Source organism: Erithacus rubecula (genome assembly GCF_903797595.1).
Source record: "Erithacus rubecula genome assembly, chromosome: 4".
NCBI lineage: Eukaryota > Metazoa > Chordata > Aves > Passeriformes > Muscicapidae > Erithacus > Erithacus rubecula.
In genome coordinates, this window is record NC_136686.1 from 28,109,437 (window position 1) to 28,135,947 (window position 26,511).

A 26,511-nucleotide genomic window follows, 5' to 3' on the forward strand; every position below is an offset into this window, starting at 1 on the left:
CATCCATCCTGTGGTTATACATATGTTGACAGAGTAATGTGTGTAATTTAGAAGCAGTTCAGCTCTTGTTCAGAATTCTTTGTGCAAGATCTTTGCCTTTGTAATCATTAGTCTAGAACGTCTCAAAAGCAGTAAAATCACACAGACCCTGAATCTCTCTTGCATTAAAAGCTCTTTGCATTGTTCTGGAAGAGTAAAAAAGGACCTTAAAGTGTTAATAATTATTTTCTAATTTTTTCATATGCTTCATAATAGCCAGTCTCTATGTAAAGAGAGTCTATGTAGAAAACCAGCGCAGATAAGAACTTTGGTTATAAATTTTTAACAATTAACCTGCTGAAAAAAAAATCTTTTAAGTGGTGAGCTAGGCATACTCTCTGGTACCTTAGAATTATTAGAAAAATGTTTCTGTGGGCAGAGAACATCTAGAACTGTAAAAAAAAGCCTAAACAAACAACCTCCAAAACCAAACAAACAACCCCCAAAACCAAACTCAAAAATGTTTTAGAGAAGATGTAGGAAAGTAAAGATTTACAGACACAGAGGAAAATATACAATTGGGAGAAAACAATACAAAGAGACATTGATTTTGGCAATTCTCAGAATATTTTGAGCAATGTGCTCTCTGGACAACAATTCCTAGTATGAAAAAGATCTTCTGTCTATGATGGCTTCACAGATGTCTTCATATCATCAAATAATTGTATTCAGAAAGTCTGCTACTGTAGATACACATTTTATGTATCTACGTGCACATGCAATGAAAATGGAACATTATCTGAGTGTATCTGAGTGCTTATAAAGACAGCAAAAAAAAGAAAAAACCCAGTAGTTCGTATTTTAAGAAACCTGAAAATATTTTGAGATCTAAGCCCATCATTTTTTAACACATAGGGTTGAATGCTGCACAGTCCAAATGGTGTCTGTATCTTTGTAAGGTGCTGTTCTGAGTTCAGTGCTGCCCAGAAAAGAATTTAGGGTATGAGGTGGGGAGTAGATGCAATGTCACGTGATTTCTTACTGATGAAGTTTTACCTCATCACCTTGGTGGTGTTTACTAAGATCCTGTGAATATTTGGCCATGTGGATTTAACAGAAGGATTAATGTATATTAATGGAAAAGTTTTAAAGAGAAAAGTATTAACCTTAGTTGTGGATGATATAGATCACTATTATATATCTTGTTTCAGTATTTTTACATCTTCTAATTTCTAAGAACTTATCCCTGAAGACAGATTTGCCACAGTTGGTCTTGATCTTGTGATTTGACTAGATCTAAAAGTTGGACTTGGATCTTAATCTTAAAGGTCTTTGCCAGCCAAAATGATTCTATGATTCTGTGTGTAACTGGAAATTATAATGAAGTTCTGGTTTAATTGCTCCAACAGAATATGATTTATTTTAGCTTATATGCTACTGATAGACCAATAGAATCATCAGTGTTGGAAGCCTCCAGGCATGGTGACCCCACCACCTCCTTGGCAATCCTACTCCAATGTCTGACCATCCTAACAGTGAAATATTAGCAGGTTATGTCTGTTATTGGCAAAATTTTCTCTTACTGCTGTTTTGTCACTTTCGTAATGCAGTGCCTACAAATTCAGGAAATAATCTGACAGCAATCTTGTTTTACTGAAGCAAAAATTGGTAATTGGTGATTTACATCTCTGACATAGTAAAAAATGAAGTATCTGTTTTAATGAAATCATAAAGTGGCAAATATAATTAGTATTTTTAAGTAATATTTCTGTATACCACAGTGTTGCTTGGGCTTTCTCTGCAATTCGATTTCTCCAAGATGCAAGAGGTTTTAGCATGGACATGGCACATTTTCAGGAAGAAAAGGATGAAAGGGAGTGTTTGGTATGTGTGGATATTTGTTTTAAGCTCATCTTTCTTTGTATATAAATCTTTCTTGTATTAAGTGTTGAAGGATTTTCACAATATTAAAACATAGCAGTCAATTGTATTATGTGGTTGCAATTAACCTGGGGGAGAAATTATCTTTGACACACTTCGGGTACCTGCTTGCTTATAGGTGTGCTCAGTGTGTGTGTAATCATCATTATCATTTGTATGAGGTTAGGAGTTACAGTTTTTATTTCTATTACTCTCAAATGGCAAGACTGAAAATCTTCTTTTGTTTAAAACCTCCCAAACAATAAGGAAGTGAAAAACATAGCTATCAATTGAACATTTTATATTATTCAGTTAAGATACTTTAGGTTTTCTGATTGAGAACTGAATTCTCTTTCAAAGAGCCAGCTGGACCATTTCACATCTTTGCTGTGTTCCACATGATTTCAGCTGACTTCTGTTGTTCAGCACATAGAGATTCTGGCCTCTGCTTTGGAAAGCCTGTTGGTCACTCTTGAGTGCACAGTGAGTCAAATTGACTCACATGGACAGAGCAATTGAACAGTGAGATTTTGCAGCATCTATTGAGACTGGACTTTCTTGAATGCATTGTAATTATTTTCTGTCTGTGTTGCATATCAGGGGCTTCTGTCTCTGCACTTGCTCCTCTCTTTTCTTAGGATGGTCCTGAGTAACTGAGCCATAGGTATTTTTTTCCTCATTTGCGTCAATGCAAGTCAGTCAGGATGATTTTTTGTACAAGTAAAATACAGGTGTTGCATTGTCCAGTGATTGCTTGCTGAAACAAATAGATGAACATGGACTGTAGAATTTTATTAATAGAAAGACTGTTTAGAATATGTGAAGACAGCACAAGGAGTTGAGCTGAGAATTCTCACAAACACTTGCTGTACAGCATTACGCCTATTATTTGTTCCTGAACACCAGAAACAAAAAAACTAGAAATCAAAAACTAAGAATTTCTTTCTAGTCATTATTGAGATACCAGAATTTGATACTGATACTGCTCTACAATTAGACTTTTATGTACTTTAGAATTTAGTGTAATGCTCCTGTTTGAGTGGAATAAAATCCAAACTCTTGAAATTATTCTTCATAACAAATATAGTATGTAGATATATTTATGGAGTCTCACATATAAAGTGGCTTAATATTCAGTGCTTACAATTATTTTATATATATAAAAATTTAAATAATAAATGGCATCCTAATATTAAAAATACTTATCTACCCTTCAAATTAACTTCTGTTTAGAATGTTACTATTATTTGTCTCAATTATATTTGTATGAATTAAATTTATTTTAAACTGATGCTGCCCTGTTGCCTTGTTTGTAGTAAAGTATGTTACTCAGAAAGTAACGTTTTTCTTGCTTTTGGGACTTATTAGGAGTCCACCACTGAAGATGTTCAGCTCCCTCCCCATGTAACAGCACAAGAGCACGTGAATGTGCATTTGTGGCTGAGGTGTCGAGCAATGCTAGTGACTGCACTCGTGACACAGATACATGGTGTTGGCAGTATGAAAGGTACTACACTTTCTTGCTTAGATTTTGGGGTTATAATGGGCAAATGATCCTATATAGACACAATTCTTATTCACAGTTAAAAAATACTAACATTATTTCTGGGGATGTATTATCACGGAACAATTATTTTTATTAAGCTCATCCAATCCAATAAGGAAAATACATTTATGAGCACATTCTCTCCTAAAACATGAAAACAGAAAGCATTATATTAATTTTAATTAAATGGTCATTATCTTTTGATAATTGTGTCTAAAAGTTTCAAATGTTATAGTGTAATTAAGAAAGTATGGTTAATTTAAAATATGCTGTTGCTTCTAGTTTTAAAAGTCTCAAAATATTTTTGCTTTCTATATCTCCAATTAATTAAATATGCCTACATAGCTCCTAAAAATGTTCTAGGATGTTTTTTGAAGATTTAGGAGAGATATTGCAAAATAGATTTTTTGAAGTTTGGTTATGAATAAAATGTTTTTCATTCCTTGGCTCTGTGAACTACACTGATGCTCACTTAAGTATCAAAATCACTCTAAGTCTGTTGCCAAACTTTTGCTTAATCTGTTCTGGATAATTTCTCTAAAGTCTGTCACTATTTTGCATTTGAAACTAAAATCAGATTTTTGAAAAAGTAGAACAGATCTGAAATACCATAATATTTATGTTGGTGGCTTGCATAAAAAGCATGCATTTGCATGAACTTATACCTAGTGGAGTTTAGAAACCAAGTGTTTTTTCTTTCTTTAAAAGAAAGTAAGAAAAAGCAAAAGTAAATTTGTCACAAAATTGATGAAATGGTACATGTGCAATGTGGAATTCATAATGTCCTATTTTCTGTAACTTTTTAGTGCAGAAATACTTAAGAATGGTAGAACACGCAGCAGTCTTTTCTAATTGTATTTTTACTATCCATGTATTCTCTTCTTTTAGGGAAGGCAGTGGCTGAGCGCAGAAGTGCGGTAGAAGAAGTGATATTAGAGGCAGAAGCCTTTGGTGATATTGAGACTCAGACTGAAGTGATGGTGCAAGCTGCTATTCTTGACCTGCGAGAAAGACGTCCTGTGGCAGACATTAAACATCTTCTGCAGGTTTGAATGCAAAGGAAAAAACTGTTCGCTTTTCTTTGATGCGTTTTTTTGTGTAGCCAGAACAGCTGATGGCAGCATTAAATAAGTTTGAAACAGTGCCTCTAAAATAGATTTTTTTTTTTCAGTTTTCATGATTTGTCCTCATAAATAGACAGGAAGATATTAACTACTTTGGTTTATGTTGTCTATGTCCAAACAGAAAATCATCAGTTTACTCCAAGAGGATGCATTTATTTCCCTGCCAGCTTCTTTGACTCTTGTGAAAAGTGTGCTTCTGCTGACAGACATATTGCCACTGCAAATAGTAGAAGATTTAGAACACTGCTCTTCTCCAGTGGAACCATTAAACTTGCTTGTTTTGTCTCATGAGCTTACCATTAAAGCAGTGAGTACATGTCAGTGCATTTCCAAATACTTCCAACAGCTTTAATTATTTATCCTGGAGGCTATTTTATCAGTTATTAGAAAGGGCTATTCCTAGTAACTGATCACTTCAGTTTTATCTATGTTAGAATAGTGTAAAAAAAGTCATTCATCTTACCAAACTCTATCCATACTCATCATGCATGCTCACATGTAGTCTAGTATTTTCACAGAATTTAAAAAAATTGAATAGTTTCAAAATACACATGCAGATGTGAAAAAAGAAATAGGTATTTTGACTTTTAAAGAGATGCAGAACACTCACTTATAAGGGATATGTTTATACTCAACACCTCAGGGGAATGTAGATTTCATTAAATTCCTAACTCTTAAGCATCCAAGAACTTAGCTTTCTGTCTTAGAATAATTTGAATCAGGACAATCTGTTTAAAGTAGTATGATATTTTTGATTGATGGATTGTTACAATTGGTATAAAGAAATATTTTCCATGTAAATATTTTAAAAAATAAAATTAATTAAAAAATAAATCTAAGGACATGAACTTTGTGAAAGTACTAAACCATTTACTTATTTGGGATCCAAAAACAGATAAGGATTTTTATCGGAGCTTGGTACAGGTTATAGAGAAAAGTTTTTCGATCAAACTCTTTCCTCATATTTTCTAAAACAGAAGTTTAGTCCATTGAAATATTTATTTCCCTAAGTGATAAAAAATCACATAAATCACTTTAGATTCAAACTTCCAACTGTGAGACTTGCTAGCCTTCAAGTGACTTGACACTTTACAGTGTCTCCCCATTGTCTTTTCTCCATGAATGAAAGGTTTGACTGGCCCCTACATGCTGTTTTCTTTTTCTTTTCTGGCCTTTGCTAGATGTCAGATTTCTTTGTAGGAATGACAGTTTCTTTCCAGGGGTTTGGTTACTTGTGAGATCTATTTCTTAAGGACTGATTTTAGGGAATTTTCTTTTAAAAACCAAAACCTAAGGCTATTGAATTCAATCAAGAGTTCATTAAAATTGTTTGTTTGCATCACAAGATTTTCCTGCAAGACAAGTACAAAGTAAAAGAATTCAGGAATACCGAATCCTTTTCTAGTTCTTTTTTCAAGAAACTTCAGTTTTGCAATACCTAACTTAATTTTTCAAACTGCTGTTTGATTTGCTGTCTGCAACTTTATTTTACTGAGCATTCTCTTTCATAGATTTTTGATTGTGGTGAACCCATTGAACAGCAGATGGAAGACAGTACATTGTCTTGCGTGGTCTTACCCTTGAAGAATATCTACCTGTCACATATTAACTTGCTAGCCCAAGTCAAAATGAAAATTGGTAAGAAAAACACAACTACATTATTAGTTTTAAGTTTTAGTTAATTTTCACCTATATTTTATGAATGGGTTGATTGGTGTAGCTTGGGCTTCTTTTCAGTGGCCTAGGTAAACCTCAATGGCGCCACACAATAGTGAAACAATATTATAGATTTGTATTTATATCCAGTCACTTGAATTTTTGGGAATTGAATTGTATCAGTAAATATGTAGCAGCATTTCTTCAAAGGAATTAGCTTATTTTTTCATAAATTGGTTGTCTACTAAATAAATTACAAAGAATTGTGTTTTTTTATTTTAGGATATATATTAGCTGAAAAACTAGCTTCTACAGCTTCAAGAGATCATTTGAAATGGCTAGGTGCTCTCAGGCATTTAGAATCAGCATTGAATCTTTGCAGAGCATCTGCAACAAAAAAATTAGATATGGAAGCTGAAATTCTTTTTCAGATAGGTAAGTAAACCCCTGTTTATACGTCCCAAGAGCCATCCTAGGCAATGTTATGCATGGTGTCTCTTAAAATGGAGACATTTTACTGTAAAACTAGAATCAGTTTGGACATTTCTCACTGTCTGGATGCAGATCTTTCTCCTGTGTTTAGTATCACACCACAGGAGTTCAGGATGCATTATTCCACAAATATTTTCAAAACTGGATTAGAACTACTTTCATCTGTATGTTATCAGGGATCCGAGGGTGTGGCCAACAAGATTAAGAACGTCACGATTGCACCAGGAGATTCTGGTTTGTGAGGATCCCAGCAAGAGAGACATTGAAGACTGGGATGTATCTCTTAGAATGCCATTTTTTTTGGAGTTAACACTATAAAAATAAAGTGTTATAGTGTAAATAGTCTCCTATTACTGCAGAGGCTGAGAACTCAAAGTTGAGCAGTACTGAACATGCTTCCAATCAGGATGTATCTCAACATGCAAATCCTATCTGTGAAAAATGGCCTAATTCTGGTATTTTAGCTATTCTTGAGAGAAAACAATGCTATTCATAATTTCTACTGTCAAACAAAAAAGCATGTTCACATAAGAACCTCTTGCTTCACATTTACAGAAAGATCCTGAGAGGATGCTGCCAGCAGGCTCTTCTGCTGCGGCAAGCGGGGCTGCGTTTATCCTGTGGGATGTGCCCAGTACAACACGGGCCTGAGTGCACCTTGTGTGTGCAGGACAGCATGTAACAGGCCTGTGCCTGCTCATTAACTCCTCATGTGCAATGCTCTGCTAGTTGGGATCAGGAAATGTTAGTGGTCATTATGATTCCCAAGTTCAGTTATTTTAGCTACTCTGTGAAGACAGTTGTTATACAAGCACTGTGCATTACCTTTTAAGCAAGCTGGAGAAGATCTTGCTTATCAGGAGAACAGATAATGTACTGTGTTGTTTAACTTTTCTGGAGGGAAAAAGGAGATTGGGTGGGTCTTACAGAAGAAAAAATAATGACATTTGAAAATTTATTTTCTGTATTTTGTTCTAAGGTAAGACAGAACGCCAGAGAACTGAAGCAGGCCATAACAAGTCATCTCAAGCTGTTGAAACCCTGTTGGAAGCAATTAAGATAACCCAGCAATATGATCAAAAATATGAGTAAGAATCTAGCTATATAACTTTGAAAAGAATTTAATCATACATGAATATAATTTTTAAACAGGTTTTTTTTTAGATTTGGTGGGACTTCTATTATGGACTACCTTTTATTTTTTCAAGAGTTTTATTTCAATAGAGAAGAGCTAGATATTTATTCTTTTATTTAAAACAAATGATAGGAACATTTAAAAGCATTTTTTAAGACTACACAAAAGTTACAGCTTTCTGTTCTATTTCCAAATTTGTACCCTCTCTGTCAACACTGGGAACAGAGCTATCAATTAAACAGCAGGTTTATTCATATTTCAGAAGATGAGCTGTGGTCTGCCCCCTTCCAGATAACAGAAATCCAGCTTGAAAAGGTTACCAGCCTGAAATAGTCAGAAGAGCAGAGGCAGAAGGAGCGTAGGAAATGTGTTTGAAACAGATATCAGGACAGTGACTTTGACATTAGTTATCAGACTAGAAGATGCCTGAAGAGCTGAGCCAAGACAGCCAATAAATTCTGTCAAGCAGCTCTGATACATTGGACTTTGTTTTTTTTTGTTTCTTGACCAGTCTAAATGAATAATGTGCCACGTCTCGTTAGAGACAGTATAAAGGCAGCAATTTACCTTGCTTGTTTGGGTATTCTGTTACTTAAGTTAATGAACCAGAACTCTGAATGTAGAAGTAGGAGCATAGTAATAAACCTCAACAAGCAGCCAGCATGATGGAAGATGGTGCAGAAATGGACTGTGGTGAAGTTTTGCAAGTTTAATTTGCTACACTCTTATTTAATTTGCTTCCATCTTTCTAAAAGAATGTACAGCAATATCAATGGACCGTGGCTTTCTTGTTTTAGAGAACTTAACATCCTGCTCACATTTATACAAGCCCTGTGATATCTGTGGGATTATTTAATTAAAGTTGTTTCTTGATGTCTCACATCCTTTTTTTCTTAGCAAGACTAGAAATTTAACTAAATTGTTGCCAACCAGGTGTAGAATTTGCCATCTTCTCAGTTAGTTGGCTCAGTCTTTAACTGTACAGTACTCTGACTTTTGTATTTTGCTTAACACAAGCTGTACTAAAGCTGGAATTTATTGTACTATATAAGCAGCCAACTCTGTGCAATATGAATCTGTCCAGAATATTAATTATGTGATCAAGAGTTTGTTGCTATGCTTGGGGAAGTTGATTCATAAGTGAGATCTGAAGAAATCTGCAGAGCCTGGAGGAATCTGGATAAAAAGACTGTTATAAACCTGTAGGGAATAGAAACGTTGGAGAAATTCTCCAGGTATAGGGATTTTCAGAAGGGAGAGGGGAGTAATTCTGCCCCTCTGCTCTGATATGATGAAATCCCTCCTGGAGTACTGCACCTAGCTCTGGAGTTCTCAGCACAGGAAATACATGAACGTGTTGGAGTGGGTCCAGAGGAGTGCAACAAAAATTATGAGAGGCAGGAACAGCTCTACTGTGACAAAAGGCTGAGAGAATTGGAATTTTCAGCCTGGAGAAGAGAAGGTTCCAGGGAAATGGTTTGGCAGCCTTTCAATACTTAAAGGGAGGTTTACAGGATGGAGATAGATGTTTTAATAGTGCTTGTTGTGATGGGTAATGTTTTTAAACCCAAAGAGGGTAGACTCAGACTAGATACAAGGAAGACATTTTTTACAATGGTGATTCACTGCAATAGGTTGCCCAGAGAGGTGATAAATGCCCTGCACCTCAAAACATTCAAGGTAAGGTTGAATGGGGCTCTGAGCAACCTGATCTGATTGAAGATGTCCCTGCTCCTTGCAGGGGAGTGGGACTGATGACCTTTAAAGGCTCCTTCCAACCCAAACCATTCTATGCTTCTGTGATTTTTTGCTTAGTTTACAATACTACTGTAAGAATCACTGAAAAGAGCAGGAAACATAGGAGGAGAGTGGGAATAGGTGAGCACTGTCTGAAGATGTGAAATGTTCTGGTACAGAACTCAAAACTAAGAAGGTTACTCATCTAAGCCCAGTTAGGAAACAAAAGTCTCTTTTGCTCACTGTGGGTATTTTTGCTGATTCTTGGGAGAGTTTGACTGATGATTTGATTGCTATCCAAATTCAGCTACCTATGTTTCAGGGAAACCAGGGCAATGGATAAATGCCTTAACTTGAGCAAGGAAGACAAACACTACAGAAAGATCACTTCCCTTGCAATATTAGTGTTTTCTTACTAAACATCTGCAATTTATTTATGGAATATTTGTTTCAAATAGTGCAAATTATATTTGATGTACTGTTAAATCAAGGTGTTATTCGTTAAGCACACCACAGGAATGTTTTAGACTCATGACTTTAAAACAGGATCCCATGGATTTCTGAAAGATGTTACACTTAGAGTAGATGATGGGGGCTGGATGGATGAATGATTTATTTAGTGAGATATCTAGCTAGTCTTATGCAGGAGTCAGATTGTATCACTGTAATGCTTACTTTGATAGTAAAGCTGATTACTTTGTGTGTTGTTTCTTACAGCTTGATAAAACAGTCATACCTTGAAATAGCACTATCATATTTGTATTTTGCCAGAAATGAGGATCTATCAGAGACGGATGAGTCGATGCCTTCCACATTAAGTGTATGTTTTCCATCTTTTGGGCAGTGGTCTCTTCAAAACAGAAAATATGTATTGTGCACTTTGCCATATTATTACTTGCAATGACTTATACATCATACTGATTATGAAAGTTCTACTAGAAAAATCACATAAAGAAATATAATAGAATGTTATATTTTTTGATGTTATCTCTCATGAATGATAATATTTAAAATATTTTTCTGTATAAAATAGGAAGACACAGAACCAACAGTGTTTTTGTTTATGATTATATACAAATTAATTTGTACCTTGCAAAATATACTGAACATTCCAATCTGGTTTTTTAAATGCTAACTTTATCAGATTTCAATTTTTCTGTACAAGTATGAATGATAGCATGAGAATTGTAAGTGTCTTTAAGCACATTAAAGTTCCTACAAGCCTTAGATGGAAAGCAAAATTTGTAACATTACAGAAAAGAGGTGATTAAGATTCAAAAAAATAGAATATGATAGCAACACTGTATAGAGTAGTAACCATAGTGTAAGCTGCTCTGAGGACACTTTTTCCAGGAGCAGCCAATTAGGATGCTCTGGAAATTTTTTTCATTTTCAGTAATTAATACATGAATTTACAGATTGTCAATTTTTACAATTTACAAATAAAAAAATATAAGTCTGAGGACTTTCTTCTATGTTTAGAATATGTTATACCATAATATATTTAGAATTCTGATTATGAATATAATATATAATTTTTAGAGCTCTTCTGGAGATCGGTCTTCTGATGAGGCTATAAAATCAGAAGTCTACCAAGTACAAGCCTGGGTTGCAATAAGAGCAGCTGCACAGGTTGGTGCAATATTTTGAAGAGTTAACTTTTTTTTTTACATTTCATCTTATTCTACTTACACAAGCAAATAAGGCTATGCAAACAGGAGTGTTAAGGTTTTCTGAAATTTCTGGCATGGGTCTTGTTTAACAAAATTAAAGTGGATACTGAATAATGCATTTAATCTCTCTTGGACAGATCTGACTCTGTTTACCTTAACTTTGATTCAGTGCAAATAAAATGGCACATGACCTGATATGTGTGCACATGTATTTGACATGTGGGCAGACATTAGTGGCATCCAGATGAGGATGTCTGGTTTGAAATCACTATGTTGTAATTAAGCTGTCAGCAGTAATGATTTATTTAGATATAATGCATACCTTATGTCAGAAAGAAATCTTTTTCTAACTTTTAAAAATATAGTATGTTTAATAATTATTTTTTGTCCTCATCTTGCTACTCTAAGATTTTAAAATCTATATGAATTCTGTAGTGAACAAGTCCTGAATAAAAGAAATGTCATTTTTAGGTCAGTGAAGCTATGGTTGCTTCTCAGCTGTTAATTGGAATGAAGGGTGTTAAGGAATGGAACATGAAGGATGAAGTGCAAGAAAAAGTCCCAGAATTTGCTTCCATGGATCTTTTTTCTTCGTACACAGATTTCATATCTGGTATTCCTTTATCAGAATAGTTACATTAGAAAATTACATAAATAATAAGTTATATATGCCATGTAATCTAGTAATAAATTTAGTATCTAATTTTTATTTATGAAAAGCTATATATCAGTTTTGGAAAGTAAAAGCAAAAGCCTCATCATGCATAGCAATACAAAATATTAAGTAGAGGCTTCATAGGTCTTTAAATATCAGCCTGTGCATGTGTTCAATATGTTAAGAAAAATTCATTGTTTGCATACTATGGCTCAGAAAGTCAGAATGCACATACTGCCATAATTTTGGACAAGCAGATGGTCCCTTGTTACAGGACTTCCCCAGACATATAAAGTAGATATTTGCCTCCCTATCAGTCCTCACTGCTTTTTTTCTTTTTTTTTTTTTCCTTCAAACACTGACTTATAACTGTTTTTTTTCCCTAGGTATATCAGCTTTCCCTTTGAGAGTTTCAGTTTTACTCTCGATTTTGCAAGGAGATGTTGGTGTTGAATAGCTTCTCTCCCTGCATCATCCCCCAAAAAACCCAACCCAACAAACAGAATAAAAACAAAACTACAAACAACAAAACCCACCCAAACTAACAAGCCCAAACTCTTGCAAAGTTTTCTGCCTGGGTACTGTATTTTAAAAGTCAAAGTCAGTATAATAAAATTTTCACTGTCTTTCCAATCCAATGGATTATTACTTAGCCATTCTTCCACTAGCTTGGTAGAGCTTTGCCTGGTTTATTTCTAAATTCTGCATTTATTTTTCAGCGAAATGACTTCATGAAATTGAAGGTTTTTATCTTAAAAAACCCCCAACAATAAAACTAGGAATTCTGAGAGAATGATGCTAGATGTTAAATAAACACTAAGGCAAAATATTCATGTTTATTTTTAAACTAGGAACCATTAACTTAGTGATAAAATTTTGGTTGAGTGACTTAATTTCAATTATCCCAAGTGAATGGCAAAGACTAAATAGCTCTGATTGATAGATGCTGGTGAAGCTGAGCCATGTCTGCATACTGTACAGTGTTTAAACATATGTGTTTTGATTGGTTTATGAAAACAAGTGTTGTGTGCTAAGACTTTCAATCTGATTGTTTTGTACTAGCTCCATTTGCTTATAATTACAGATCATTTTTTCTTTTAGCAAATGCAGCAGGTGTTTCTCCTGATAGTTCTGTTAGCGAATACAAAGAAAAATAGAAAATGTAGAAAAGCAATAGTAGGCCAAAACACAAAAATATAAATTGAAATATAAATTCTCAGCATAACACACTAAATATTTTCTGTAAAATGCTTAGTGAAACATATTTAAATTTTCATCTAAAAGACAATATGGCCATTTAAACTTTTGGCATTGACTGTGAAATATCAGGAATAATAAAGACATTCAGATATTGTAGAAGCACTCATAATTATTTTCTGAAAGTTTGCTGTTATGGATCACTTAAACATAACATTTGTTCAATTTGGAGTGAGAAACAGAGCTCAAGAATTGTGCTTTTGAAAGAGCCATGTACTAATACAGTAAAAACCAGTATTGAATATAAGTAGTGATGTACTGTTATCTTACAATTTTTCCTCCTTCTGCATAAGTAGAACTTTTAGGCAGTGCAAAAGAGAATATTGTCTTTTGTTTTATTTCACAGTTTATATATTTATATATTTAAAGAGTATATTTCAATGAAAATGTGCTTAATAGCTAAAAGGGATGAAGGATTAAAACTATCAATGACTACTTCAGAGTACCTAACTCTTCTGAGTTTGGGTCAACATAACTAGGAAGTGCAGCTTCTGAAGTTATGATTGATGACTCCCTGTGTTGTTTCCATGTAGTAAATACTTTATATTGAACAAAGTGTAGAAATAATGGTTTTATATTCAAATTCAGAGAGAGAGAGTATGCACCTTGCTCTCTACTCCTTTTGAATTTCTTGCAAGGATTAGTAAGGTTCCTTACTAATGGGCTTTAGTAAGGCCCATGATCAGAGAAACAGTTTTCAACTAATTTTAAGGCTATTTACTATTTCAACTCACATTAAAGCAGAATAGAAATAATTTTTCTTGTATGAAAAATAGAAGCAGTTTCACAGGTTATACTTCTAGTTACAGATTAGCCAATTCTAACACAACACAGAAATAGCTTTTGAATTCCAACCACTTCATGTTTTTTAACTCTTACTGGAGTTGCAGATGGATACAATTCTGTCCCTGAAACACTCAAAGTGTTTTCTACTGAAAAGAAACAAATCACAGAAGACCATCAGAGTCTAAGTGAAGGAATAGAAAGTCATGTCACCAAGGTCAGCCTGAAGAAAGATGCAATAACATGGGTTGACATGGTTCGCTACCACAACCATTTAAAAAGAATTTATAACACACACCTATCTGGTATGTATTTTTATTTCCTTCTAGAAAACTGCTGTAGATACTATTGTTGAAGGCCAAAAGTGCCAGATTCAAAGGCTATAATCTGAAATAGCCTAGTTTTGAGTTCCTTTAAATTGTGTAAATGCAAAAAAATCTTCATGGAAATCCAGATTTATGTCAGTTTACAAATGCTGCAAGTGAAGATATTACTACCTTTGTAGTTATTCATAAGCTTTCACAATACCAGGAAGACCTCCTTCAAAACTTTATTGTTATTACTACATCTGAAGCATTTCTAAAAAAATAATAATTAATATTTATCTTTAGTTCTAGAAAAATCAAGTTTAACTCACATCATAAATAAATCTGTTTTGGAGACCTGAGTGTAGGGTAAATGGGAAGGCTGAGCATTATTGAATGTGTTTTGAATGAAACCCCAGGTATGATTTGCTGCTTGGGTTATTTCACTGTAAACAAAACATGGTAATAGATAGGACCTTTCAAACAGAGTAAGAATTCATTAATTGCAAGGACTTAATACTGTGTACCTACAGGTGATAGCCAGCTTTTGGATACACTAGTAATGACCCAAGAGGTGAGAACAATACTACATTGTACATGTAGGTGTTATTTAGAGAGAAAGGTAGCAACTCTGAAAATAACAATTCCAGAGAGGGCTGGATTTTCTCCTTGCAGCACCAAATAAAAGTATTCTGGCTCACCACAGAACTGTAAGGACAAGAAGGTATCTACAAGCAGGTGTCAAAACCTGCATATAAATTTCAGCTTTACTTGCCTGTCAGGGAGCCTGGGGGGCAACTCAGCTGATCTGCCCTAGCTGTCTAAACTGGGGTTTTAAGAGCTCTTAAAACATATTTTGACTGTATTGAATAAAGATATGTTTATTGTAGTGGGTGCTTGGGCATCTAGTGAACATACTGGTGCTTACACTCTGAATTTAAATACCTGCACCTCAAAATTGCACCTCCCATTTCATGCTACTTTATAATGTCTGGAGAGAGTTTGTTTTATTATCTGATGACTGGTAAAAAATTATAAATGGCATAAGCTAGTAATATTTAAGGACAGTCAGTATATTTTTTGGAAATGCCTTTATTTGATATTGAATCTATTTACGTATTTTATTATGTTTTCAAAATTTATGAATATAGAGTAACTGTAGTAACTTGACATTTTAATGGAAAATAACGATGTAATTTTAAAAAATCTCTTTTAAAATCTGCCCCTAACCCAGCACCTGGATCACTTTTTGCAAGACATGGACACGTTGGTTTGATTTCTGACACAGGAGTTGTTCTACGAATAGCAGCAATGCACTCCTTCCTTGAAAAGAATTTGTTTGAATATTCAGTGTGCATTTTTGATAATTTTCCAATAGAACTACATGATGCAGAAGAACCAGTCAGTAGTCACACTGATTCTTCCGAGGTACTTACGTTCTTTCAAAAATGTTATACTGGTATTTCATTCCGATTTTCAGTAATTCCAATGGTTATATTTCTGGGAGCACTATAGAAGAATGAAATTATATATGCAGAGGATCAGTAGAAAACCAAAATCCTGTGCAAGCAGTGAATTATGTAGTTAACAAATGTAAATATCATTGTGTTATTCATTCCTGCAAAAATAATCTCCATCCCATAGCCAGTGTATTTATACCCAAGAAGATTAAGCAGAATGATATTTAAAAAGGTGTTTTTATTGGTTAATAAAGTTGGCTGTTACTCAATAAGGGCTGAGGTTTTAAATACTTTTGATCTTCATCTGAATTCCATAGTTTCTCAATCCCACTTCTCACATTAATAATTACCCTAATACTAAAAATTAAAATGACAGATCACTCTCTGTGGCTTATTTTTTAGTTATTATATTCAGTATTAAATGGAGACAGGGGAGCCTTGAGGAGGGAGTACTTGGTATGTTATAAAAATGAATAAAAATACTTCTGTGAAAGTAGCTTGTCTAGAGTTGGTGAACTTTCTGCAGTGTTGGACAGCATATCATTACTCATTTCCTAACAAAGAGCTGACTGTGCCACTGAATAAATTGTAAATATATGGTATGTGACATTTATAACAGCCATCATATATCAAAAATTATTTTACTCTGTCTGCTCTTTTTTTGACATAATTAGTATTACAGTATTCTAGAATAATAAGCTTCAGAGCTCACTGTCATGTTCATGACGGGTGCAAGCTGCATAATCATGTGTTAACTTCACTGTTGTAGACAGCTAACAAGCATAAAGCTTATAGTTTTTTAAATTCTAAGATTCATTGATTTTATCACAATATTTTTAGAAGCTTTAACTATCCAGAAGGTTATAGATGTTATTTTAAAAATGTAACTGTAATTTATTACTGTGAGTTTTAGCAGTACAAATAGACATACTTCAAATAATGATTTTTTTTACTTAAGAAGTTGTTTCACTTACATCTATCTCTGTATTCTATTTTTGACTCTTGAAGGTTTTTTCAGGTCTGCTGACCAAAGAATCCAAATTACATTAGGTCTATAATTAAAATTCTGGGCTCTGTTACATTTTTCATAGTTGCTTTTTGTTCTGCTCCATGATAGTAAGCAGGACTGGAAATACTTAACTAACAGTTTATTTTGAGGCTTTTGAGAAAGTTGAATAGACAAACATTTATGTTTGGCAACAGCGGTTGTAAAGTCCTTCTTCAGAAAGATTCAACATGAATAGAAACCCAAAGGATGCAGTTCAGTGAAAAAAACCCCATAACACACATTTTAGAAAGAAATACATAGCATAAAATGGAATTTTAAGAGCTCTAGATCAGTTTGCAGATCTGTGCAACACTTTAAAATATAGACAGTGTTACTGTTCAGCCTTTAAATTGAATATTTCACAATTTTTAGAAAAGATTTTGTTCATGAATGAATGTTGGCTCACAGTATTCCTGCATTAATTCCCTGGTGAATGATGGCCAACAGTAGCTATTTGATGAAACCCCTGCTAATGTTCCATATGTATTTTATAAAATACAGCAAATCCTCACAAATTAAGTGATTGAATTTTCAGCAGGTGTCACCTTTTGTTAGTTGCACAGCTGAGAAAACAGATAGGTAAACATAAATAAAACATTATTCTAACATTCAGAATCCTATTTTAATTATCAATATGTATATTTGACAAATTATTTTTTCATCACTAAATTTTGTATCATCAGTGTGTCAAATAACAGATTTGAGCCAAACCCATAATGATTTTAAGTCAAAGGAAACAATCATTGTGACTGTGGGTGTTTCTAAGTCAGCCTAAAAATCCTTTATTTTACCTTTAGAAATGTGTCATCACATGAACTTTGAAAAGTTTTGGTAAAAAGGACACGTCCAAAAACTACCCATTTACTGAAATAAACATATATTTATGCTCGAATGAAAGTCATATCAATTCCAGTAGACACTGGATTATAACAGATTTTTCCTGTTTCACTACAAAGAATGTAATTTAAACCTTTATTTTGTGTTTCAGATGTCTTTTGAACTTTCAGAGATTACATCAGTAGTGTCACAAGTGAGAACAGCTTCTCCAGTTTCTGTCATTGTAGAAGAATACGAGCGGACAGAGAGTAAGGCAGCAAGAGCTCAGGAGAAGGAAATCAGCATTCAGTGGTATATTCCTTCTGTGGCAAAGCCATCAAAAGATACAGAAACTAAGGTATAACTAAAGCAAAGCAGTTTCCTTAGGTTGTGGAGCAAATTAAGTCTCATTTCCAATGAATATTTGTGTTAGGACTTACCAGCTTTTTAATCGAATTATGCTGATAGGAAGAATTTATTTACTCTGCTGCAAACCTGCTCTTTAGAAAAACAAAATGCCCTGACAGCATTTGTTGGCAGCCCAAAACCACATTTTTTCTTTCCCATATAGAGCTTCCAGGCCATGCTGTATTCATGCCTGTTGTAAATCCCTCATGTCTTTAAGACTTCCACTCTAAGTTTGGGTAGACCTGACTGATACATTTGAGTAATAGTTCGGCGTGAGACTCTTGGAAAAGCAAAGATACACATATACAAGGAAAATGAGATTTTGAAGCCTCATTTTCCTAAACTGTCAGACTGAACATGAAAGATGAAAGAGATGGGAGGGCTGTAGGAATGTGAGTGACTATGACATGGAATTTGTTTTATCTTTACACAAGGGAACAATGTGTAGGTAAAATTTCTACTTCAGCAATAAAAATCCATGATCTCAAACCTTTTGGCATAGCAGATCAGTTTCAAAATTTCTATTAGACCCATTTATCTTTATTAGGAAACTGATAGAAACCCCATAAAGGTAATGCAAATAATGTACCTTTTAATATGGTTTTGCAGGTAACTTTAGCAAGGCCATAATAGAGATCAGTAGAGAACCAGGGACAACTCTTAAAAACAAATAATGCATGAATGCCATATTCTATTTTCCATGTAGTCAAAATATTCAGCTACCATTAGGAAGCATATTTTCAACTAGACTAGTAAATTCTTGCAGTGAAAGATGAGAACATAATATTTAATTTTCTTTTAATGGTATGGCTTCATTAGATTGGTGAGTTATGCACATTTAATGGGTTTAAACCTAGCATTATGACAGCCATGCATATGATTGATCAGGCTCAGGACAACACTGGGATTTTGATAGTGATAGCATGGGATATACCTAATTTTTAAACTCATAGTTATTATATCCAATTTAATTAATTAAATTAATTTAAAGCCCATCAAAACTGAGTGTAGTACAAATTTATATTATATCACACTCCTCTCTTTTTTGAAGGTCAGTTATCTAAGGCTTCATCAGTACACTGTATTTGGTATTGACTGTACTGTTGTATCACTGAAATAGCTCAGGTCTACTGCATTTCAGTTTACCCATTCTATCTCTTTTATAGGTTTTGTTGCTTTATGCTTATAATATAAACCCTGTCAAGGTTGGCGACATCGCGATTTTTAGTACGTCTGTGTTTTCAGGCCACTTGTGGATTCCATTGGCTAGGTAAATAAGCACTGACTCTGTCCTGTTATTTAATGCTGTATTAAAGATCAATCACCCATTTAGGATGAGAGAAAAGAAAGTACAGAATATCAAAGAGCTGTAAATCTTTAAAAGCATTCATTTCTGCTTTTCAAAGATTTTTCACTGTAAAAACTGGAAGATGTTGTATACAGTGTTAAACCCATCCAAACAGTTGTTCATTCAATGCATTCATTAGCATTTTTATTTTGATTCTTAAAGAACCAAGTAACATATGCTAATTATATTACACTGGCATGGCAATGTAGCAGATCTAAGAAGCACTCCCAGCAGTTATTCCCATTCTTTCAGTAGATCACCGACTTTCTCCATCCCATATTACAACTCTGAGAATGCAAGAATTTTTCTCAGTTGTGGCACTAGACTCTGTCCTTAATTTTACATCCTATGGCATTTTTCATTTCTTCCTTGTCATTCATCTAGTCTTAGAATTTTTAGAACTGCTTAGTGGGTGGAAGGGAAGAAATAATGGGCAGCCTCTGCCACCCCTGTGCTGGTTAGATGAAAAAACCTTTTCTTAGAGAAATTCCTAAGGCATTCCTAAAATGCTACTTCCCATTTTTAATGTAAAAAGCTAATGCTTTCTTTATCTCCATTTTATTAAATGGAAAATTTATTTTTGTACAATGATGAGATCAGTCTTGAAATGAAGGAAAATGTAAAACCTAATCAATATGTAATAAAAACTAGGTCAGCTTAATTATAACCTGGAAACAACAAATATTGGTCTTTTATAACAGTAATAATGAAAATCTTTGTCTTCTTTTAGAATTATTTCTGTAAGGGAGAAATTGTCTCATCTGAAGGAGCAAGTTGAAATATTGATCCAAGGTTCTAAGAACTTTGCAACTTCAGTACCTACAAGCTTTCTTGAGCAAAGTGAAACTTGGAAAATAAGTTTTACAAATAAACCCAAAATGGGTTTATGGCGTCTTGATGAAAAAACAGAAGTAAGTGAGAACAGTTCAGCTCTTATAGGTGTTTGATTTAAAATGTCTTTTTTTGGGGAAATAAATGACAGGCAACTTGGAAGGCAGAAATAAAAGCAGACATTAAGCTTCCCTCACCACTTTAAAGAAAAGTTGAAATACTTTTACTCTTTATTTAATATTTAACTTTTCCTTAAACGTTGCTTGTCACTTTAGTACTCTTCCAGGCATTTTCAACTTTTTACTTGAAAATAAAAGCTACCTCTTCAGGTACATAGATTTGGAAACTGATGCCTAATTTAAAATTGGAAATCCTCGGCAGTGTGTTAAATTAGCATGGTGATCAACCCAAAAGTGCTTTTTAAACATCAGTTACACATCTTTAATTTAAAATGTGCAGTGGTGGCTTCTGAAATTAGAACCTTCTAATAATGTTACTGAGAGATGACTAAAATTGGCACTGAATTTATTTTCATTTTCTCTATGCCATCTTCCGCTTTTCTTTTTATTAGCAAGGTTGAATATGGTCCACAGTCAAATAACTCTCCCCACATACACACACACAAAAGGTAATTTCAGAATTTTCCATGTGCTCTGTTTGAGATAATGTCATTGGAATAGAATGTTGCCACAGCATAAGTGCTGCTTGATAAATGCCAAGGCAAAATAGACGTTTATTTTCAAAGTGGGAGACATTTATCATGTGACAGGATTCTCTTTATATCTATTATGTGAAATGATTAATGATGTAGAGGCTGTCATTTTGTCTGATGGATGCAGTGAAACAGTGACAATTGTGCACTGTGCCATTATTACAAGGCTGTATTTCGACTAGCTTGGAGAACAAATGGTATTTTGGCCAATCAGTGTTTTCAGGAGAGTAGACAGAGCTGTCCTTTAGTGGGTGTTTCTGATTACCTGAAGGTGTTTGCTCAAACTTTCATTAATATATGTCAGTAATTGGTAAAACAATGTTTAGAGTGCTAATAAGATTAACATGCCATGCATTATACATCTATAAATACCACCTTGTCAGGGTGTTTATCATATCTTCAGTAAATACATAGCAAAATTATGCTCCATCACTGGATTTTAAACCTGAACCAGGAGCAATATTGCCTCAGTAGAAACTGCAAGAGTTGGGCATTGTGTTTGTACAGAAAACACAACTATTTGTATTGCAGAAAATTTATATTAATAGCTAAGGTTTATTTTGTTGTGAATTCAGTTAGAATACCTTAAAACTTGAATATTCTGAAAAATTTTGTAAGGCTGAGCCTCTGTTACCTTATCAGAGGAGACTGATAGTACAGCATATGTTTGTACTACACAGGTGGTACAGGTTTTTTCTTGTTTTATACCACTAGGAAATTGCTAAAAGGTGTTTATCTGAAGTCAAAGCATTGCTGTCTGTTGGTCGAGCCCTGTCCTCTCCATTAACTGAGGTATGTTGTTCTCATTAAGAATAAAAATATACTTCCTAAAATAAAACAATTGTTCAATTAAACTGAAACGTGGCATTAAGCATCTTCCACTAAGCATCTTCCCATTTTTTTTTTCTCATTGTTGGACTTTCTGTTTTGGTTTTATGTTATCATCTTTACAAATAAAATACAATGTTCATGATTACAAACTGTGAATATCTTCACCGTTCATTATAGTCAACTTTTCATACATGCAAAAATGTATTACATGGGGATTTTTGCTCACAATGGTTAATACAGATTATTGTTTATACAGACTCCACTGAATTTCCATCATGCAATTGCTAAATGCAATTTCTTTCCATTCTAACATTTTTGCAGTTATTCAGGCTTGATTATTCAATTTTCTTTGCTTTCTCTGCCTCTACCATGACATATTTTGAGAAATAGTACGCCATCTTTTTGTCCATGTTTTTTGTCCATGTTTTTTTGTCTGCTGGACAAAACATCTTATTCATCCTGTTACCCAGGGCAGTCAGTATCCCAGAAGAGACTGTGGGAACTGTCCAATGGTGGGGAGCAGTGCTGTTTAGTGCTCTCAGCCACCTTGGGGACATCAGGGAAGGACCACAGCTGCCAGGGCTCAAGGGACTCCACGGGAGATTCTGGAATCCACTGTAACATATCACTCCCTCAACTAATCCTCAAATATCTTGCCAGTAATTGTTCACAATGGAATGATAATGGAAAGGGCATCCACTGCAGTCTTCCAGTCAGAGAGCTCTTCCTACCAGAACAGAATCTAAGTTTTATCTGAGAACAGTTGGGCTAGTGCCTGTTACAGCAGAGAGAATCTGTGATGCTGTCCTGTGCGTCCTGCAGTCTGGTACCTGAGAGCACACGATTGCCTTTGATACACATTGCACCATTCTTGCCACCCCTCATTATCCATCCTGAAATTCTCTCTCAAATGACTCCCAGGCCTTCCTATCACTCAATCTGGCTTCCTCAGGGCATCAGAATACACCCACATCCATTCTGCAAAGCTGCACTTTTCAGAGCCCAATGAAGTTTCTTCTGTGGTAAAAAGATTTGTTAGATTCCTAGGAAAAGATGTAGACAAACCTTCACGGAATCATGGAAACTTTCTGAAATTGTTCAAATTTTTGTGAATTCCTTTCACTTTGTCTGCTTCTATTTGGGAATCTACAATGGAAGTGAAGGAGCAGATTTACTAGTGTTGTCCCGTTAAGACTATGATGTTTACTGCACTGTTTTATTCCACAACAAATGAAAACAGGTTTCAACAGGTGGAACATCACAAAGCTTTTCATCATGAAGATTCAAATACAAACTTCAAATTAAGATGCTTTGAGATATGGTAGTTTTGGTTGAGCAGCTGAAGCCTAATCCTTCAAGTTGCTGAGTATCTTCGTTCTTCTCTGAAGGCAATAAAACTTGTAGGGTGCTTAGCACTTCATTATGTATAGCATATTTCTAAGCAGCATTTCCAAACTTTCATATAAGCTGTATGTGTGTGTTACCCAGTCTCAGCCAGAGACAGAAAACTCAGGGAAGGACTATGTACATCACAGAATAGTACATTCCCTTTGTTTTCAAGCATGCAGGAGAAGGCAGCAGATACTGTTCTTATATGCTGTTTTTCACCATTTTCCCCCACCAAACACTTTATTCTGTTGTTCATCTTCTGCTGAATTAATTGGACAAAGTCAGTTCTAATTTGTGATTTTTGTTTTCTCATTGTCTGAGCTGTCACACGTCTATAGTGTTTCTACTTTATCTACTTTGATTCTGTTTTTTCTGTCTGTCTTACAGTGCTTTTGATTCAGCCCTGAATTATATTTATAAATGGAAAAAGTGCATTTTCATTGAATTATTCATTTAAAATTCTTTGACTCTTCATGTTTTAAGAATAAAAAATGATCAGCCTGCTTGTTTTTAATGCTATTTAATGAGTAGCTATGTCCTTGAGGGAGAGAAAGTGTAATGTTTGGAAGCTCCAATCTTAAATGTTAGAAGTAAATTTATAAATAAAATAATTGCATTAAAAATTAACCTCCCTAGGTAGCTTGTTTTAAGTGACTCTTCCTTCAATTGTTTTTTGTTGATACCTAAATCAGTTAAATAGTTCTCTGTGTTCAATGGACACTCAAACTAGTTTATCATCGCCCTCTATTTCACCTTTTACTATTACCTCAATTCCTTCAATTTCTAACCTTAGGAAAAGCCTTCCAAATTAATAACCATTCTTGCTGCTCTTCATTTTACCTCCAGATGATCATGATAAACTTTGTGAGAAAGACTGTTCATAAAGGTTTCCTCCCTTGAATCCTGTTTTACTAGTTTCCTGCAAGAGATGTCATTAACCACAAATTTATACCAAGGCAATAAATATTTCTAACTTAGTGGTTGTAGTTCAGAATTCTGGCTTTATATGAAACTATTGGTATATATGTGTATGTGTATTGGTATATACCTGTGTATATATATATATGTATTGGTATATATGTTCTTTTTGGTACCTCTAAGTTTAATAAAGTTGTTAATTTTTTTTTCTTCTTTCTTTCTTTTTTTTTTCTTTCAGATCCCATTTGATGTTACATTGCAAACAATAAAGAATTTGGAAGATATGTTTAATCTTGCCTCTGGATGCATAATAACTGAAGAAAATCTTTTAGATTGGATCATTTCTCTGCTTCACTAAATGCTATTTTGCAGTAACTTAATCAGTTATTACCTGAATGCTACAAACTTAGACTTAAGTTCTAGTGTTAATATAACGACTTCATTAATCATACCAGGATTTGGCTCCTGTTATGTTTTATAATTTTAACTTTTAGCTTATTTCTAATTATTTGAGAATTAATGCTTTTTAAAATGGAAATAATATTTAAGGAATTTAATATTTTATAAGTAGTTTTATTTTAAGAGTATTTTCTATCTTCTCAATAATTTCTTATTGTTCAGAAAAGCTGAACAGGTTTGCAGTCTTCTAGCTCCTGCTAATAGATATTCCCTTTTTCCCAGAAGTTGTATTCTCATCAGCAATTTTTAAATTGCTTTTGCAGTTCTCAAAAGTTGGTATTTTTTCTGAAGTTGAGAACTTTTGGAGGGGCTAAAATCATCACTGAGTTTGTTCTTTTATTCACCTGTTTGGAAACTAGCATTTCCAGTTGTTGATGGTTGCAAGTGATTGTTCAGACGTCTTCATAATTTCACAGCATTTTTAAAAAAAACAAACAAAACCCCCACAACAAATAAACAAGTCCCCCCCAACAAGGCAGTACAAAGAATAAAATGATACAGAATATGTTTTATATCATTCTAACAAGCTAAGGGAACCTTTCTGAATGTTGCTCTAAGTATTATTTTAAAGTGCTCAAGATAGACAAATGAGTCCTAACAAAAGCTACCTGAGGCAATATGCTTGAGCATATTCTCCATCTCCATGGGTGCAGCATCTCAAATGCTCCAGTGACTGAGATGGAAAATTTGACATGAACAAGTGAGTTAGCTGACCAGAGAGAGGCCATGACCCTTTGAGTTTGCTCACATTCCAAAGCCAGGCAATTCTTTGCTACTTATATTGATTTGTGTGCAACAAACAGCAAAAAACCCCAGGAAATTTGGCAGGAATCCTGTGAGACTTGTCCTATAACTAGTTATAGTTTTATATTTCCAGGAAAATTCAGCATTAATGGTTAACATTCTAGGGTTCATTTCCTGTGAAAAATGCCAGTCCCTTTCACTTCAGTCAGACATTCCCTGTACTGTAGCCCAGTGATAAAACAAAATTTTTTGAGCTACTTGGAAATTGCAGATTTGCCTTGGCTTGTGTTTTTCAGAAAAATGTTACCCAATTGAGTTTCTTTTAGGGAGGGAGAGAGAGGTAAGATTCTGAATAATGAGTATCATAAATGTGATCAGTACAGGAAGAAGGGGAATAAGTTTTCTTCTATTTTTCTTCATTCCTATAAAAGAAAAAAGACTGGATCTATTTGAGTTATGTGTAGCTGTTTAAAAGTTGTGATGTTTTTTATTTTGTATACACTTTTCTGGAATGCTGTAGGTAGTAGGAAAATTAGACATAGTGATACAATGATAAAAAGAAAGGAAAAAGTGAGTAATTGATAGGGCAGTTATTTTTGAAAGAATTTAAAAATTGAGTTACTATGATTATTTAACTTGACTGCCAACAGCCAGTTTGAAGGAGCATTATTCTTAGCATTATTCTTTCATTAAAAGAATTTAGTGTTCTGCAGTTGTTCAAAAAGCTGGGCAGATAAAAATTGACATTACTCATTTTTCTTTTACAAGGAACAACTAGAAAATTGCAGCTTTTTTTTTTTTTAACAAACAAACAATGTGTTCTCTCTTTTGTTGTGCTTTGTAAAAAGTAAAAACCTATCTTTTGCTGTTTGGGGTCACCTTGAGGACTATTATAGGAATGTTATGCAGTTTAATTAATATTTGTTAAACATGCTATAGCATCAGGTAAAAATGGAAGTGAAGTTCTGTTACAGGCAAAGTGTTTTTTCAGTGCTGCCTGTCTGGACCTTGTTATATTTCTTATACTTGAAAAAGAAATATTAAATAAAAGCCTTTACCTATTCATTAAAATACATTACTGTACTTACTTTCCTATAATATATACTTCCTAAGATTTTTTTTAAAGAAAAATGTTATCCTTTACCACAGCACAGTGAAATAATAACATTAAAACATTGACCTCACTGTATCCATAGCAGCAGATTTTATTCTCATAAACACAGGATAAAGTATTCACTGCATATTTCAGAAGAAACATTGGAGAAAACATTTTTCTTTTAGCATA

At 34.0% G+C, this 26,511-nt stretch overlaps 1 protein-coding gene across 4 annotated transcripts in view; it reads left to right on the top strand.

Annotated features, from left to right (window-relative positions):
- CFAP54 (cilia and flagella associated protein 54) overlaps window positions 1-26,297 on the top strand; it is a 100,213-nt gene extending 73,916 nt beyond the window's left edge. Inside the window, exons 53-69 of one of the 4 annotated variants that reach the window (XM_079303532.1) lie at window positions 1,761-1,863; window positions 3,268-3,406; window positions 4,334-4,491; window positions 4,691-4,876; window positions 6,081-6,207; window positions 6,508-6,660; window positions 7,697-7,805; window positions 10,307-10,409; window positions 11,132-11,221; window positions 11,734-11,875; window positions 14,059-14,262; window positions 15,497-15,690; window positions 17,759-17,944; window positions 19,161-19,264; window positions 20,073-20,253; window positions 21,600-21,677; window positions 24,262-26,297. In XM_079303532.1, coding sequence (XP_079159658.1) covers window positions 1,761-1,863; window positions 3,268-3,406; window positions 4,334-4,491; window positions 4,691-4,876; window positions 6,081-6,207; window positions 6,508-6,660; window positions 7,697-7,805; window positions 10,307-10,409; window positions 11,132-11,221; window positions 11,734-11,875; window positions 14,059-14,262; window positions 15,497-15,690; window positions 17,759-17,944; window positions 19,161-19,264; window positions 20,073-20,253; window positions 21,600-21,677; window positions 24,262-24,381 — 2,377 coding nt within the window. In that variant the 3' untranslated portion in view covers window positions 24,382-26,297. Of the gene's footprint in view, window positions 1-1,760; window positions 1,864-3,267; window positions 3,407-4,333; window positions 4,492-4,690; window positions 4,887-6,080; window positions 6,208-6,507; window positions 6,661-7,696; window positions 7,806-10,306; window positions 10,410-11,131; window positions 11,222-11,733; window positions 11,876-14,058; window positions 14,263-15,496; window positions 15,691-17,758; window positions 17,945-19,160; window positions 19,265-20,072; window positions 20,254-21,599; window positions 21,678-24,261 lie in introns of those variants that run through there. The other 3 variants (XM_079303534.1, XR_013773955.1, XM_079303533.1) reach the window with 3 other exon arrangements.
- Window positions 26,298-26,511: the final 214 nt, after the last annotated feature.